Below are 16218 nucleotides of genomic sequence, written 5' to 3'. Positions count from 1 at the left end.
GCGTTTCGGCGGGTTTCAGAGGCGTATTGGGGGATTCCGGAAGGTTTCAGGGACATTACAGGAGGGTCTGAGGCGCTTTAAGGGGCCCTACAGTTTTTGAAAATACATTTTGGATCACTGGTTTTTTCCAGGCGATTTCAGAAGAAATTCCCGAAATTGCAGATTCTTAAACAAACATTGAATTCACCACATAACAGCACACATAATTGCATGGGGCTCTGCAAGCATGTATTTCATTCAAACCAGAGTTTAAAATTTTCATTTTCAATGAGTGAAATTCAACGTGAATTTTGAAAATTCTCAACTGAGGGATCAAAATAAAATTAGACGGGCTTGGGGGTCTAGTGGAACTCATGTATATTCATATGTTCATAGCCATCGCTAGAACCAGAAACGAATTGAAAAAAAAGTCGTTTCCCTCCCTTCCAACTTCCACTCACAGCACAGTGTGAGTATATAACGCCTACAAGTTATGCAACCGAAGCGTGCTGTGCCGCTTGACCTTATTCACCTTATTCACCACATAATGTATCACCTTACAAACACTATAAATAACCCCCAATCCATGGATCGCATCACCGACCCAACGGAGACTCCCAGATCTCCCATCCTTTCCATCTAACAAATACCCCAGTCCGTGCTGATTGTGGGGATGCAGAGGTGATCTCGGTCTTTAGTAGCAACAACCAGCACACTCTAACATTCCTTTCCCTTCCCAACTGACTATAAGGACGTGGCCGGCGCCGTTATTGATCCAAAATGTATGAGCTGCTTAAATTGCACTTTGAGAATAAGTGGAGTGTCCCAGCCCTTATTCATTTGGATCTCAGTGCAATTGGAACCAGCTCAGATCAATCACGGAGTAGCAACCATTGACATGTATAGTCAGATTTGATCGTTGATGATGATCGTGAACTGAGGGATCAAAATAAAATTCATTTTGATGAATGAATTGTCTCACTTATTCATTCATTTTTCTGTCACTGACAATTTTTACTGAGAAGATCGTTTGACTCGAGCGTAACTTCTTTTAAAAAGAGCGTATATGTTTTTATCATCAATGTTTTTTAAATTACTGCAACTCGGAAACCATTCGTTATAGAGAAACAATGTCTGAGCAGGAATGGTAGAAAATCAAATACTGTTAAGAAAATCAAATACTGCTAAAAATGTACACAAAACGTTTATTTAAAAAAAATATTTGTTTACAGATTTTTTTACAATGCACACTGGTATAGGATTTAGCTTGAGCTTTAGCTAGAGCTTGATTGACCGGTTATATATATATAAGTTAACCCTCCTTTGGCATTAAGGTCATTTTTGACCCAAACCATACTGTACATCAGCGAGCTGTTCCCAACGTGATGCAAAAGGAAGGTTAAAGTCACTCTAGGTTTGCGTACCCACTGAGTAGATGGCGGTAGTGAGCAAACGTCAAACAGGAGCAAAAGCAATGTGAGTGCCATGAGCGAGTGATTTGCGAACTACGGAATATTTGAATAATTTGTTAAAAAGGGAAACGAAGTGAGTAGAGTGAGACGTCTGTTTGTCTGTGCTTTAAATGTAAAGAAAAACTATGCGTGCCTCTGGTTGTGAATGCCACAACTATGGAGAGTTAACATGATCGTTAAGAGCGTGGTCGATGGAAATGCTGCCTGTGTTAAGTCTGTCTGCCTGTTGCTGTGTCTGTCTGTGTCTGTTGCTATATAATGCTAATTTATCGCCGACACAAATGAGATATTTAAAGATTAAAGAAAGATTAAGATTAAGACTCCTCAGTTTTTAAAGATTTATTCAAATATTCGGTAGCTGGTCGATTGACCACTCGCACTGCCGTAATTCTGCAAAGTGACGTAAGCGACATTGATCGTTTTGGTCAATTTTTTGATTATTATGCATAAAACTCTTGGTCATCCTCTAAGTTTCTTTCCATAGGTGATAGATAACGAGTAGATCTAGCGTTCTTATACAACATGCATACCACAGGGTTATTGTTACACCAGATATTTTATATAATATACCAAAAAAAGTCGAAATTTTGAATGGCGCTTACGTCACTTTGCAGAATTACGGCAGCGCAGTTCTGGCATCGTTTTTGCTCCTCCTTGACGTTTGCTCACTACCGCCACCTAGTGATGACCCGGCCAAAAACAGTGCATTTAGCATTGGGCGTTATCTTGACGATGTTTTTTTAATGAAATTTGTTATGAGTGTTACGTCGGTTTCTCTGTGGCGTCAACTTATCATAAGAATTTCCACTAAAATATTACTCAATCAGAATGATTGGTGGATCAGTGAAGACAAACGTCGATGTTTCTGGGGAATTTCTGGCGGTATGTTCTGCAGAACCCCCAAAGTACTTTGTCTAATCTTTGACCCTTTGGAGGCGGATGGGCCACATTAGACCAGCCGAGAAAACTGACCATTACAAACGTGTGCTAGACCAGCGAGGTTGCATCCAGAAAGAAGAGAATACCGCCTCCAAGGGGTTGAACCACCAGACAGTCACACACACAGTCTGTGTTTAGTTTAACCCCTCTGCTTCCCATGGTTGCTCATGTAGAGCACCACTAATGTTACACGTGAAGGAACTTGATAATTACCAATGTAATAGTTTTTCCCAGAACTTCCCAGAAATTTTCCTCATTAAACCAGAGTTTCTTCAGAATTTTTGCTAAAAATTTCATTAGATTGCCATTTAAAAACTTACTAGGATCTAGAGTTGTACTGCAGGATTTTTCTGAAGATATCACAATAAAATCTTTAAAGCTGTTTCAGTTTTTTTATAGGTATTCAGTGAGGTGCGTTGAATATTTCGAAAATTACAGTTTGAAACTACATATGCAGTCCGAATTTAAAAGGTCTTAAGCCTGTTAGTAGATTTCGTGCAATCGCTTATGAAGTGAATGTATGTACTTACCATCAGCAGTGTCAGCGTAAATTTCCTCATGCGAAGCCATGCTTGGACCCGAATGGTGCTCCATTTCGTTACCCATGGGTCCACCGTGCATGGCCTGTCGCCGTCGACGAACCCAACCCGTCGTCGACCCATCCGTAGCGCTCAGAAAGCTTTGAATCCGTTCCTCCATGCGGTTTTCTAGCTCCGGGGTGATGATCGGCTGTCCTCCCGATTCCATGCGCATGTCCGCCATTAGGTTACGGTAGAATACCTCCTTGAGTCCATCCAGTTCATCGTCACCGGCTGCTGGTGACTGGGGGACATCCCGGTCGTCCTCACATCGCACAGCATAGCTGGGCAGTTTTATGGCCGTTAGCAAAACAAGCACAAGCACAAAATTTAAAAGAAATAACATTTTCACGGTTCAACAAGACATTTTTTCTCGGAAGGATAAAGATCGACTGAAGCAACGTGGTTGGCATGCAAGACTGCTACTGACCTTGAACTTGCAACAATTGCCTATCGTTGCGGTGTATGGGTCATTGTTCGGTGGTGATAGCTCTCACCAAGCACAGGAACAATAGAGTGTGTTGTGAATGTACTTAACAGCCATAGGGGAATTGAGACTGAAATCAGACACTGCTTTTGACTGGAGTAATGGAATCATTTTGATTGAGAAATATTATTTTGTTTTCCATCTATTTAGTCCTCATTTAGCTCAAAACAAAAATCAGAAAAAAAAACGAATCGCTGAAGTTTCGTCAAACTCTCAATGAATTCTAGCATAATTTTGCTGATGATGAGTAGCAAATCATTGAAACATTACAATTCATTTGAGCAAATTAGACCTAAATTCAGAAATCCCATTTTTCTGAAGGCTATTTTCAGCATAGAAAAAAAAAAATACAAAAATGGTATACGCGCGGTTGATCAGTAAGACCATACCAAAGGTGACGGGTATGGTGGGTCCAGGCAAGTTTCGAACTACACTATATTCTGTTTTTTTTTCGCGATACAGTTTTTAACACTTTTTTTTATCGGATCAGACAATAAAAGAGATATCCGGTAGAAATTTGAGCACCATCGGAAAGAAATAGCGACCAGGACAGAAGAGTCTTTCCAAAAGTACATCGCGTAATTTCGAGAGATTTCTCCATGAATTCCTGCAGAAATTCCTGCGGAACTTCCCGGGAATCCTGTATTATTTTTTCAGTACTCCTCCATAGATTACTTTTGAGATTCCTCCAGGGATTACTTTTGAGGGAGTCATCCGGGGATTTCACCAGGGATTTTTCCAGGGAACACTAATGGATTACCCTCACGATTTTTTTTCTCCAGAATTCTTAAAGGTTCATCGCGGATTGAAGGAAATTTTATTTGACATATTTTTTTCCGAGAACTAATTCAGTGCTATCTTCAAGACTTCTCTCTGGATTTTTCCCATGGATGCCTCTGGAATTCCCCAAGGATACCTCCTAATGTCTCTTCCACAGATTCGTTCTGGAAGTCCTTCATAAGGAAGTCCAGCATGTATCTTGATATTTTTTTAAAGACTTCTCCTAGAATTCTACTCTGCGTTCCTGCAGGGATTTTTCCATGGATTCCGCAAAGATACTCCCCGCGAATCCTCCATTGGTCAAGCGTCTACCGTGTGCCGCTTGAAGCGGAGTCTCTACGGGCTCAAGCAGGCTGCGCGGGTATGGAACCAGCGGATTAATGCAGCATTGAAAGGCATGGGGTTTCATCAGTCATCGGCTGACCCGTGTCTCTACTTGCGAGTCGTGGACGGCGTCTGCACGTACATTTTAATCTACGTGGACGATATCGTTGTGGTGTGCAGAACGAAGCAGGAATATCGGAAGCTGGCGGAATCTCTGAGCAAGTCCTTCAAGATAGATATCAACGTTCGACGAGATGAGGACCGATTCACGTTAAGTCAGAAGTCGTACGTGCACAAGATTTTGTCGTGGTTCAACATGGAGAACTGCAAAGCATCTCGTGTTCCGATGGCGCCAGTGGATTTGTACAACAAAAGGAGGAGGATAGTGACTCATTGGCAGATGGACAACAGTACCAAAGTCTGATCGGTTCTTTGTTGTACATCGCTGTCAACACGCGCCCGGATATTGCGATCTCGACCTCTATTCTCAGGCGGCGCGTCACGAAACCAACAACACCGGATTGGAACGAAGCAAAGCGGGTTCTACGTTACCTGAAAGGAACAGCAAACTACGAACTGCGTCTGGGTGCTGATAGCAACTTTCAAGTGGAGTGCTTCGTCGATGCGGACTAGGCTGGTGATGTCGACGATAGAAAGACCAACACTGGCTATATTTTCATGTTCGGCGGAGGGCTCATCGGCTGGGGAAGCAGGAAGCAAACATCCCAAGTAACCAAAAGTTCCGCTCCCCATGACAAAATGCACTTTCAAGTTCCGCGAAGTTCAGATAAAGTTCCAAATGGAACTTTCTGGCTGCTTAAAAGGCTAACGATGAGCCTTGCCGGAACTTCGGTCGCAAGTTCCGGCAAGGCTCATTGTTAGCCTCTTAAGCAGCCAGAAAGTTCCATTCGGAACTTTATCTGAACTTCGTGGAACTTTAAAGCTGCTTAAGATGGTACTCGGAACTTTGTCGGAACTTTCAAGTTCATAGAAGTTCAGTTCAGTAGCATTGTGTTTCAATGAAGATAAAATTTATTTCTTTTACAGAAAACAACTGTTTAAGCATAAGCGAAAATAGACAAATATGTGTTTATGAAATCAATGAATACTAGGCAAGATACTAGGCTTGAGCAAAAAAAAAATTGCCGCGCATCGGATTCGAACCGATAGTCGCTGCGTGAGAACCCCACGCTCTACCACAGTACTACAGCTGCGATTGAGTGAATAGCAGGTAAAGTCTGACTTGAATCGATTTTCTGTCGGCAGCTAGTTTTGCACATTTGTACAGTAGTGAAGTTAGCTTGACTTTGTCAAGTGTCTTCAGCAGCGCAGCGGTAAGTCGGCAGGCAATCACGCAGGAGGATCCAGTTCAAATTGTCGGGGCCCGTGGCGTAGTTGGTCACACGTTCGCTTCATATGCGGATGGTCATGGGTTGGATTTCCAGCCCCGGCAATTTTTCGTCAGTTGCTCTTCACCGAGAGCGGCTGACACTGACCCTCTTCTGAGCACCATGGCTCAAACGGACCCGGATACCTGGAAATCGGCGAACTGCTACTCATAATGGACCCCCAATTGGACTGGAAAGGAACAACGGCCATCCATCTTCCTTGTGCTCATCATTCTACCATGTAGTAGAAAAGTGAAAGCAGCAGAAAGGCAGCCAGTTCAATAAAGTAAAATAGAATATATCTAGGCGCTGTACAATACTGTAGGTGCAGCTGTCAATTGAAGTCGCTCACGTAGTGCCCTAGTGGACAATAGAGCTGTAAATTAGGTTAAGTGATTAAGAATAAAAAAAAAAAGATCCAGTTCAAATCTACATAGCATAGTGTGAAAATATAATTATAATTAATTATCAGAAGCAATTTCCTGACATGAATCATAAACCCCACCACAGGGTGGGGTTGTGATTCAGAAAAACACATTTTTGTTTCTGCATGAATTTTGTCAAAATTCTGTCAGAAGCAGGCTATCCAGCGTGCTTATGTAAACTTTCAAGTTCCAAAATTACTTAAAAATGAAGCTGCTTAGAAGGCTAATGAGCAACCTCGAACAAGCTGCTTAGCTTATAAAGTACCCTTTTATCTGAACTTTTGGTTACTTGGTATGCGTGTCCCTGTCGAGCACTGAAGCCGAGTACATCGCAATGGCGGAATGCCTACAGGAACTGCAGTGGCTGCGACGACTGTTGGGCGATTTGGGCATCCGTCTGACGTTGCCCATAGTGGTCAATGAAGACAACCAGAGCTGCATCGCACTAACCGCGGCGGACAGGACGTCTTGAAAGTCGAAACACATCGACACCAAGTGCTGTTTCGTTAAGGATCTGGTAGCAGCTGGTATCGTCTTCATTCGGTATTGTCCCACGGAACAGATGGAAGCGGATCTCCTCACCAAGCCTTTGGGAGCGGTGAAACTGAACCAGTTACGTGAAGCCATCGGGATTCTACCACATGATGTTGAGGAGGAGTGTTGAAACATCGAAGCAATCGGTGCAAATTTGAATTTGGCAACATCATGCCGTTGCTATGTATTTACCATAGCAACCATAGCTGTAGCACATACCCGGGTTGAGGCGAAGGACAAACCAAGGACAAAATAATAACAAATTTTGCCATCATATCTCATTTTATCATTCTCATGATATTTATGGATAACACTAAATAACTCGCTAAGAACAAAAAATATAATCATTGCAAAATTTGTTATTTCTGAGTTATTATTGAATAACAATAAATAACTGAATAATAACAAAATATGCAATCATAGCAAAACAAGTTATTCTGAGCATCCTAAGTAAAATAACATCCTAATTGCATATTTTGCAATCATAACTTGTTTTGTTATTGATGAGTTATTTAGTATTCATTTTATTTTAAAAAGAATATTGATGAAGGGCAAATTTTGTTATTGGTTTGTTAGGAATAAGAGCTAAAAGAATAAAAAAATTCACTTTGTTCCAGAAAAAAGTAAATAATAACTTATTTTGTTAATATAAGATCAAACCAAGGACAAAACATTTCATGTAAGTTTCTGTTTACAGTTTTTTTTTTCAATCATAAAAACAAAATTTACAATTATGATGATCTTATTTGAAATAACTTATCGTGTTCTTATTTTGTTCTCCATAACTGATAATAACTTATTCAGTTATTCTCCATTTTGAAATATTTTGTCCTTGGTTTGTTCTTATAAGGACAAAATCAGTTATTATTGAGTTATTTTCCGATACAAAGTCAGTTATTATTTTTGTTCTTTTAGCTCTTATTCCCAACAAACCAACAACAAATTTTGACCTTCAGCTATTCATTTTTAATGGCGAAATTTGATCTTCGTTAGTTATTTTCTTCTACTCTATAGAGCTGTAATAAAGAATTTTCATTAGAAGTTCAACCATTAACTGGACCACACGTGTTCAATTCATTTTCTTCCGGAAAAGTATCTTCCTTGCAGCCGAATCTCCAATACTCAGGAATTCCTCCAGGAGTTCCTCGAGATTTCCACCAGGAGTTCCTCGATAATTCCTCCAGGACTTCCTCGGAAATTCCTCTAGAAGTTTCTCTGGAATTCATGCAGGAGTTTCTCGGGAATTCCTTCTGCATTTTCTTGGAAATTCCTTCAGTATTCTTAGAGATACTCGGAAAATTCTCCAGGAGTTTAACAGAAATGCATCTGCATGTATCATATGAAAATTCACAGGAAATCCTCGGGAATTCCCAGAGAACTCCTAGAGCTATTTCCGGGGAAATCCTTAGGGAAACTCCTGGAAGGATTCCCGAAGAACTCTTGGGTGATTTTTCGAGGAGCTCTCGGATGTATTCATAGGGAACATCTGGAAGGAAGTCCCGAGGAATTTCCGAGGGACACCTGGAGGAATTCTCGATAAAATCCTAGAGGAATTCCCAAGGAACTCCTGGAGGAATTCTCGAAGACTTCGTGGAGGAATTCCTCAGAAATTCCCGGAAAATTTCTAGAGGAATTCCCGAGGAACTTCAAGAAAAAATCTGAGGGATTTTCTGGTGGAATTTACGGGGATTTCTTGTGGAACTCGTGGAAATATACCTGAGGAACTTCTTTAAAAATTCTGGAGAGAATAATGCATTATTGCTAGGGGACTTCTTAGTGAACTGCTGAAGTAAATTTCATGGAAATCCTGGGGAGAATATCGATAACTTCATAGGGCATTCCTGGAGGGATTCTACCACAAATGCTGCAGGAAGCTCCAGAAGCAATTCCCGAGGAAACTCTCGAGGAATGCTTGAAGAGCTCCTAGACTAATTCTCGAGAAACTCCAGGAGGACTTGGAGGAATTTCTCTGGAAATTGCGGAGACATTTTCAGCAAGGGGAATGACATATCCTTTTCTAACCGGAATATCCGCATTTATCCGTTTCTAACCGTCGCTAACCGTGTCTAACCACTGCTCACTTAGCAGCTCGCTAAGCAACGGTTAGCGACGGTTAGAAACGGATAAATGCGGATATTCCGGTTAGAAAAGGATATGTCATTCCCCTTGATTTTCAGAGTCATTCTAGAAGTATTCCCGGGTAATTCTCGGGAAACTCCTGGAGAAAATGTTAGAATTTTTCTCGGATGTACAGAAGAAATTCCGGGAGAAACCCTGACGAAGCTCCTGAAGAAATCCTAGAAAGTTTTCCTTAAAGAATCTAAAAAAAAACACTAGTATGAATATCTTAAGAAAGGATTAGAGAAATGTAATAATCCCAAAACACAAAAATGGTTCTCGAGGGGAATCCGACCGGTATAAGACGACGTGGTGCGGACCTGCGTGTGCATGACTAGAGACGCACAGCTATGGATCGAGTCGAATGGAGGCGACTCCTACTATCCACCTATAATGATTTATTGATCTCAGATTACAGCATGATACCTAATTACTAGTAAAGTTGAAATTTTTATATCGACCAGATAGGGAGTAAAAAAAGGAACGTTTTCAAAGCTCTTACAATCTCTGACCTGCAGTTCATCGTCTCCCAGTATTTATTGTACTGAAGGTCTATTAGGTAAAATAAATAGTTATACCTGTAAAATGAAAATTAAAAAAAAATCATATGCTCAATCACTATCTTACAAATATAAGTAGGTATGGATATGATATTCACGAAAAATGAATCGAAAACGTGTAACACGTTGAATACGCCAACGGAACTGGCATTGCACATGCGCACATGTGCTGCCCGCGATTCTCACGGTCGCCAATAGCTTCCAGTACCATCAACAAAACAGTGCAGAGTCGATTCCTACGCCGAAAAAGTTCCCCCCGAACGAGTCGAAATGGAGCTGGAGCTAACCCAAGTGGATTACACGACCGTGGGCCTCACGGCATCGAACTGTCTCCAGCTGCTACCAGCGTCATCGGCCTCTGGAAGTGGAGCGGACCGGAATGGCAGCCGGCAGCAACAGAAGGTCGTCGTCGGCGACCAGGACGGAGTGCTTCAGGTATTTTCCATGAAGAAGGACGAGCTGCAGATCCATTTCAAAACGCTGCCGCACGATAAGATCGCTTCGGTGAAGCTGGGTGGACAGGCCGGATCGGTGGCGGACAAGATCTTCACTGCCGCTGAGAACAAGGTTCGGGGCTTTAACAAAAAGGGTAAGATGTTTCTGGCTTTTGAAACGAACCTGACCGAGAACATCCGGTCGATGTTTGTGAGCGGAAGTGATCTGCTGGTCTGTGGCAATCACGTGTATAACCATTACAAGGATTGCAAGGAGCATGGTTCTTATCTGTGCGGCGATGCCATCGTCGATGTCGCAGCACTTTGTCCGAATAATGTGAGTTCTATCGTCTAAGGTCAAGCTATATGTTGATGTAAACCACATGTTACTTTGTAGACGAGCCGGTTGATCACCGTTTTGGCATGCTCGGGTCGTGTGCTACGTATCCTTGAACACTCGCGTGTCCGCCAAACGTTAGAGCTGGAGAGTGTTCCCACTGTTCTGCACGTTCCGAAGTGTCTCGGCGATAGACTCCTGTGTGGCTTCGCAGATGGCAAGGTGGTACTTTTCCACATCAATCTGTCGATTAGCGAAGTCAAGCGGGAGACTTTGGTCGAGGATACGGAGAACGGCAGTGCGGTGACTTGCATCGGGACGTACGATCTTTCCGGAGATGGCAAAGACGAGTTGGTCGTTGGACGGAGAGATGGAACGCTCCAGGTGTTCACCATGAACTCGGACGAGTATCAGTTTGAAATGGAATGCACCCAAATCTATCGGGAGAACTTCAACGAGAGCATTTCTAGCGTCCAAGGAGGTTGCGTAGGGGCTAATAACTACGCGGAGATCGTTGTCTGTACTTATTCCGGACGGGTGTTCGGTTTAACAACGCAATGCATTAGCAAAAGCCTCAGCGATTCGAACAAACGTGGATCGGTTAACATGGCACCGGATGCGTCGAGCAAGCTACACAAGCTCAGAGCGGAAATATATGAGCTGGAGCAAGCGATCACTAGGGAACGGGAACGGTATCAGCTGTCGACGCAGGCTCTGTCCACAGGGTTGTCTGCCATACCGATGCTCCCGGTAAATGATTCGATGATACTTTGCCAAGAAGATGCGACCTACTCGTTGACCATAGAGCTCCCAACTCCGATTGAGCACGTTCTTTTGCAGTGCGACGCCCCGATCAATCTGATCGACGTAGAGAAGAATTCGGCTGTGGTCAGCTTCAGCGAATGCGACAAAATGGTACGTAAAAGCTAGCTATTCCTTGAACTCTATTTTCAGTTGAACAACAGTTCGCCTTTTCATGATCAAACATTTCAGAGCGGCAACAGTCTTCTGGCGAGCTATCGCTGCCAGTCCAACACCAATCGCGTAGACTTGAAGTTCCGCACAGTCGAGGGACAGAACGGTACCCTCCAGGTGTACACAACCCCCAATCTGCAACCCAAGTGTTGCCAACTGAAACGCTACTCGATCAAGCCGTTGTCGCTGCACATGATCGTGCACAACCTTTCGGACGAGGCACTGTCCCGACCGATGAACGTTCTTGTTCTGAAGGGCGCTTTCAGCCAGGCCGAGATGCACAATTGGTTGATCAACAGCATTCCGGAAATTCCGGAGAAGATCTACGGAAATGAGCGAAATCGGATCATGTTCCGCCATGTTTTCGTAGGGACGCTGTTGATTTGCGAGTACGGGAAAGCAGAGGCGGATTTCAGAAGTGATAACATTTCGACGATTTCCATCTTGAAGGACTTCATCACCAAAGAAGCCACAAAGAAGAGGATCAAGCTGGAGATCACTACTAGTGAGTGATCTTTAAATCTCTAAGGAGATCGAAAGACTCAACTTAATATTTTCTTCGCAGATATCAACGAACAAACCATTCCGGGATTGATCAAGTTGATCGAGCCGAAGATCGCTCACTACAACAAACTGACCAAGGACTACCAGATACTGCAGGCCTTGATCGATTTGGACATTCGAAACGACGAAGAGTTCGATACGCTGTCGGAGGAGTATCGGCAGTTGTTGGAAAATCAACGCGACATTGAGATGGAGTTCAAGAAGCAGCCCACCATTCTGAATCGCATCTACGGTATATTGACGGATTTATACATTGATAAGTTCAAGTTCAAGGGCGTCAGCGTGAAAACCAAGCTGCCGCAGTTGATCGAACTGCTGGATAACTATAAGTACGATGAATTGGTGCAATTCTATAGTGTGCTGAAGGGGGTAGAGGATGATCAATAAAAAATAAGGATGTGGCGTAGATGACTTACGAGCAGTAGCTACATACATACATTTATTTGCTCAACATCACTTTTGAGATAAGACATAATCAACAATAGTACACTACAATTCTCGGTTTGTGCTTGTGCCAACTGGTTCAGTAGCGAACACCAACTGTGCAGGGTTGTTGCCCGGCATTCTTGTGACATGTTCTGCACATCGTATCCTTCCGGCCTTGGTTTCCTTCTGGATGCTGCGTTCGCCGTATAGAGCTCGTGGTTCATCCTTCGCCGCCGCCCCATACCGTACGCACTGCCGAAAATCGTTCTTAGCACGCGTTGCTCGAAAACTTCGGGTGGGTGGAGGTCTTTTTCGAGCATGGTCGATGTCTCGTATCCGTAGAGGACAACTCGTCTTATTAGCGTTTTGTACATGATGTATTGTAGTAGATGAACATGCGCTGGGTCCTGATATCCTGACATCCCACGAACTTATTCGTTTTAGGTGACAAACGACGGAAGATGATCTGGTATAGCACGTGGCAGGCAGCATTCAATATGGATATTACTCTGAAGTTCTCACAATCCAAATGATCCAAGTGTAAATGGAGAAGATTAATCCTTCCTTCTACTCCTGCGGTATCTATTCGGTTTCCCAGATGTTAACTGTCAACCTGTGCAGATAGGTGCTCAACTTTTCTGGGCCCATTTTGATGAGTCCAGTTGCTATACCTTCTTAGCAGCTACTTTGTTGGGTTTGAGCTGGTGAATGGCATCCTTAACTTCCCCCAGCGTGGGAGTTGGCGCATTTCCGTCCTCTGCTGCATTGGCGTAGTCGTTGTCTCCCATGTCTACGTTCGCCACGCCATGTTGATGCTCATCGAAGTGCTGCTTCCACCTTTCGGTCACCTCACGTCCGTCCGTCAAGAGGCCCCTGTCCTTATCCCTGCATATTTCGGATCGCTAAACCGTAGCGGAATGCATTGAGCTTCAGTTGAACTTCCGTGTTTCATAGGAACGGCACAGCAGTTCCATTTCTTCGTACTTCGCTTCTTCCAGGTGGCTCTTATTCCCTCGAAAGAGGCTGGTCTACTGTTTCCGCATCTGTTTGTAACGTTTCACGTTCTGCCGGGTGATAAGTTCACTTCTGAGAATAACGATATGGGCAAGCACCATTAGCAAATATGTACATACTAGCTTGTATAAATAAACGCAGCACGATGAAATTGAGTATATTAACATGATATTCTTAAAGCATTATTTAATCTTTTGTATTTTGTTCAATACGTTAAAAAAAGCTCACCTGATCTAGACAAATCAACGTGATGCTGGTAGCGGTGACCAATTTCTGGAAGATTAGCTATTTTTATTCACTCGTCTAATTTTTATATTGTTAAAGTCAACAAAATATTTATAAGAAATTATAGCTGAAATCTTTTGAAAATTACGACCTTTTTTGAAGACTAACCTAGAATGTCCTGGTTCCTGTATGCATGCTTTTCAAATTATCTTCCGATACTATTCGCTGGAGAAATTCCTCCACAAATTCTTGAAATATTAAGAAAAATCACGTAATTCTGAAAAAAGTTCTTGGGTACATCCCTGAAAAGATGTTTGTAGGATTTCTGATACTTCCGAAGGAACTCCTGAATTAGTTTTTATAGAGAGGGGGAATTTGTGAAGTGAGAAATTGATAAATTTCCGGAGAAATACCTGGAAGACTTCCTGGATAAATCCCTGAAGAAAAACCTGGATGAAACGCTGTTAAAATTCATACAGGAATGCCTGGAGGAATTCCCGGTGAAATTCCCGGAGGAATCCCTTTAAGAATTTTTGAAAGTATACCTGGTGGAATTCCTGTATGAAAATATGGGAGGAATACTTAAAGAAATTCCTGATCTCATACGGAAATCCTAGAAGAAATTCTACATTAATTTCTAGAGGATTCTTTGGGGGAATTCTTGGAGAAATCCCAGAAAAGATTCTTGGAGGAATCCTTGAAGAAGTTCCTGGGAAAACCTCTAGCGAGAATCCTGGAGAAATTTCTGAACAATTTCCGAGCATAATTCCTGGAGGAATATTTGGATAAGTCCCAGCCGGAACTCCTGGAGAAATTTCTTGGATGAATTCTTCGGAGGAATTCTAGGAGAAATTGCTGGAGAAATTTCTGAAAAAAATCCTTTGAGAAATTCCAGGAGGATTTCCTGGAATAACCATTGGAGGAATTTCTGAAGAAATCTCTGGAGGGATCTCTGGGAATATCCCTGGAGATATTCGTGGGGGAATCCCTAAAGAAAATCCTGGAGGAATCCTTGAAAAAATCCTGAAATTTCCTGGAAGAAACTATGAACAAATCCCTAGAGGATCTCCTGGAGAAATTCCTGAAGGAATTGCTGATATAATTTCTGCAGGATGTCCAGAAGCAATTCCTGGAGGAAATCCTGAAGAAATTCCTGGGGTATTTCCTGGAGGAGTTTCTGGACAAGTTCCTGGAGAAATTCCTGGATAAAATCCTTGATGAATGCCTGGAGGAATTCCTAGAGGTATTCCTGTGAGAATTGCTTGAGGAATCTCTGGAAGAATCCTTGGAAGAACTTTTGAAGGATTTTCTGGAGGTATTCTTGGGTAAAAAGAAATTTCTTGAGGAATCCTTGAAGCTATTCCTGATATAATCTCAGGAGAAATTCCTGGAGAAATACCTGGAGGAACCCATAGAGAAATGGCTGACATAATTTCTGAAAGATGTCCAGGAGCAATTCCTGGAAAAATATTTGAAGGAATTCCTGGAAAAAAATTCCTGGGGTAATTCTTGGAGGAGTTTCTGGATAAATTCCTTGATAAAATCCTGGAGGAATGCCTGGAGGAATCCATGATGGAATTCCTGGTGGAATATCTAGCGGAATTAATGAACAAAAAAAATACTGGATAAATTTCTAGAAATCTTCGAAGGATTTCCTGGAGGAATCCCTGGAAAAATCCCTGAAAAAATTGTGAAGAAACCCCTGGAAGAATACCTGAAGCAATTCATGAAGGAATCTCAGGAGAAATTCCTTAGGATATTTTTGGAGAATTTTCTGGAAGGATTTCTGAAAAATTCTCTAGAAAAATTCCAGAAGAAAATCCTGGAGAAATTACTAACATTATTTCTTAAGGATGTCCAGGAGCAATTCATACAGGGGTTACTCAAAATAACTGGGACAGGTAAAATTTTCACTTTTCAAAAAATGTTCAACTAACTGTAACTTTTCGAAAAGGGCATCAAACATTCTCAAATTATTACTGTAAGTTCATCAACTAGTTGTGTATCAGTCAATATTTATTGGAAATGATCGGGCTATTCTACACGAAGTTATAAAGGTTCTAGAAAAAGGTATAATTATTCGCTAGCCAACTTTGTGCTGTTATATCTCCGGATTCAATGAACCGAACGCAATGAAATTTTGATCATTTATGACTTATATAATAAGCTTCTAAAAACTTTTGACTAAAGTTAAAATTCGTTACACGAAAGAAAATTATAACGATTAGATTATTATTCTAATATAACACCAATTTATCCAAAACTTCATCATCGTTTCAAAATTCGAGAGTTCATTTAAATTCCCTCTAATTGACTTGAATATATTTATGTTTCAAAGGAAAGCAACCAAATAGCCGGCATTAAATTGAAAAAGTAATGGGATGCATATGAAAAGTAGATAAATTTACTTAAAAAACATAAAATAAATGAAATCGCTACAACTTATCAATAATTTTAAATTAAGTCAACTGTTTTTCAAAGTTCATTATATTAGTCATAAATGATCAAAATTTCATTGCATTCGATTCCCTGGGCTTTGGATCAATATTGTCTAGGGAAGAGTGTCTTCTGAGGGCCCTCTTGTTTCACTTGTTGCTAGTGTTGTTAAACCATATTTCTTTATTACTTTATTGTTATTTTTTCTGATATAACAACATTA

At 41.7% G+C, this 16218-nt stretch overlaps 2 protein-coding genes across 2 annotated transcripts in view; one reads left to right on the top strand and one right to left on the bottom strand.

Moving 5' to 3' along the window:
- The window catches only part of LOC109410744 (uncharacterized), a 29083-nt gene extending 25674 nt beyond the window's left edge, over positions 1–3409 (bottom strand). The window contains exon 1 of the mRNA XM_029875732.2: positions 2921–3409. Coding sequence (XP_029731592.2) covers positions 2921–3314 — 394 coding nt within the window. The 5' untranslated portion in view covers positions 3315–3409. The remainder of the gene's footprint in view (positions 1–2920) is intronic.
- A 6390-nt stretch (positions 3410–9799) lies between these two features.
- On the top strand, positions 9800–12357 carry LOC109410746 (Bardet-Biedl syndrome 7 protein homolog). Its single transcript, XM_019684260.3, has 4 exons — positions 9800–10355; positions 10416–11270; positions 11349–11835; positions 11896–12357. The coding sequence occupies exons 1-4, from the start codon at positions 9855–9857 to the stop codon at positions 12279–12281; spliced, it is 2229 nt and encodes a 742-aa protein (XP_019539805.2). The 5' UTR covers positions 9800–9854; the 3' UTR covers positions 12282–12357.
- The last annotated feature ends 3861 nt before the right edge of the window (positions 12358–16218 follow it).

Source organism: Aedes albopictus, chromosome 3 (assembly GCF_035046485.1).
Source record: "Aedes albopictus strain Foshan chromosome 3, AalbF5, whole genome shotgun sequence".
Lineage (NCBI taxonomy): Eukaryota > Metazoa > Arthropoda > Insecta > Diptera > Culicidae > Aedes > Aedes albopictus.
Note: the sequence above shows the minus strand (reverse complement) of the source record. Positions and strands in the feature narration are given on the sequence as shown.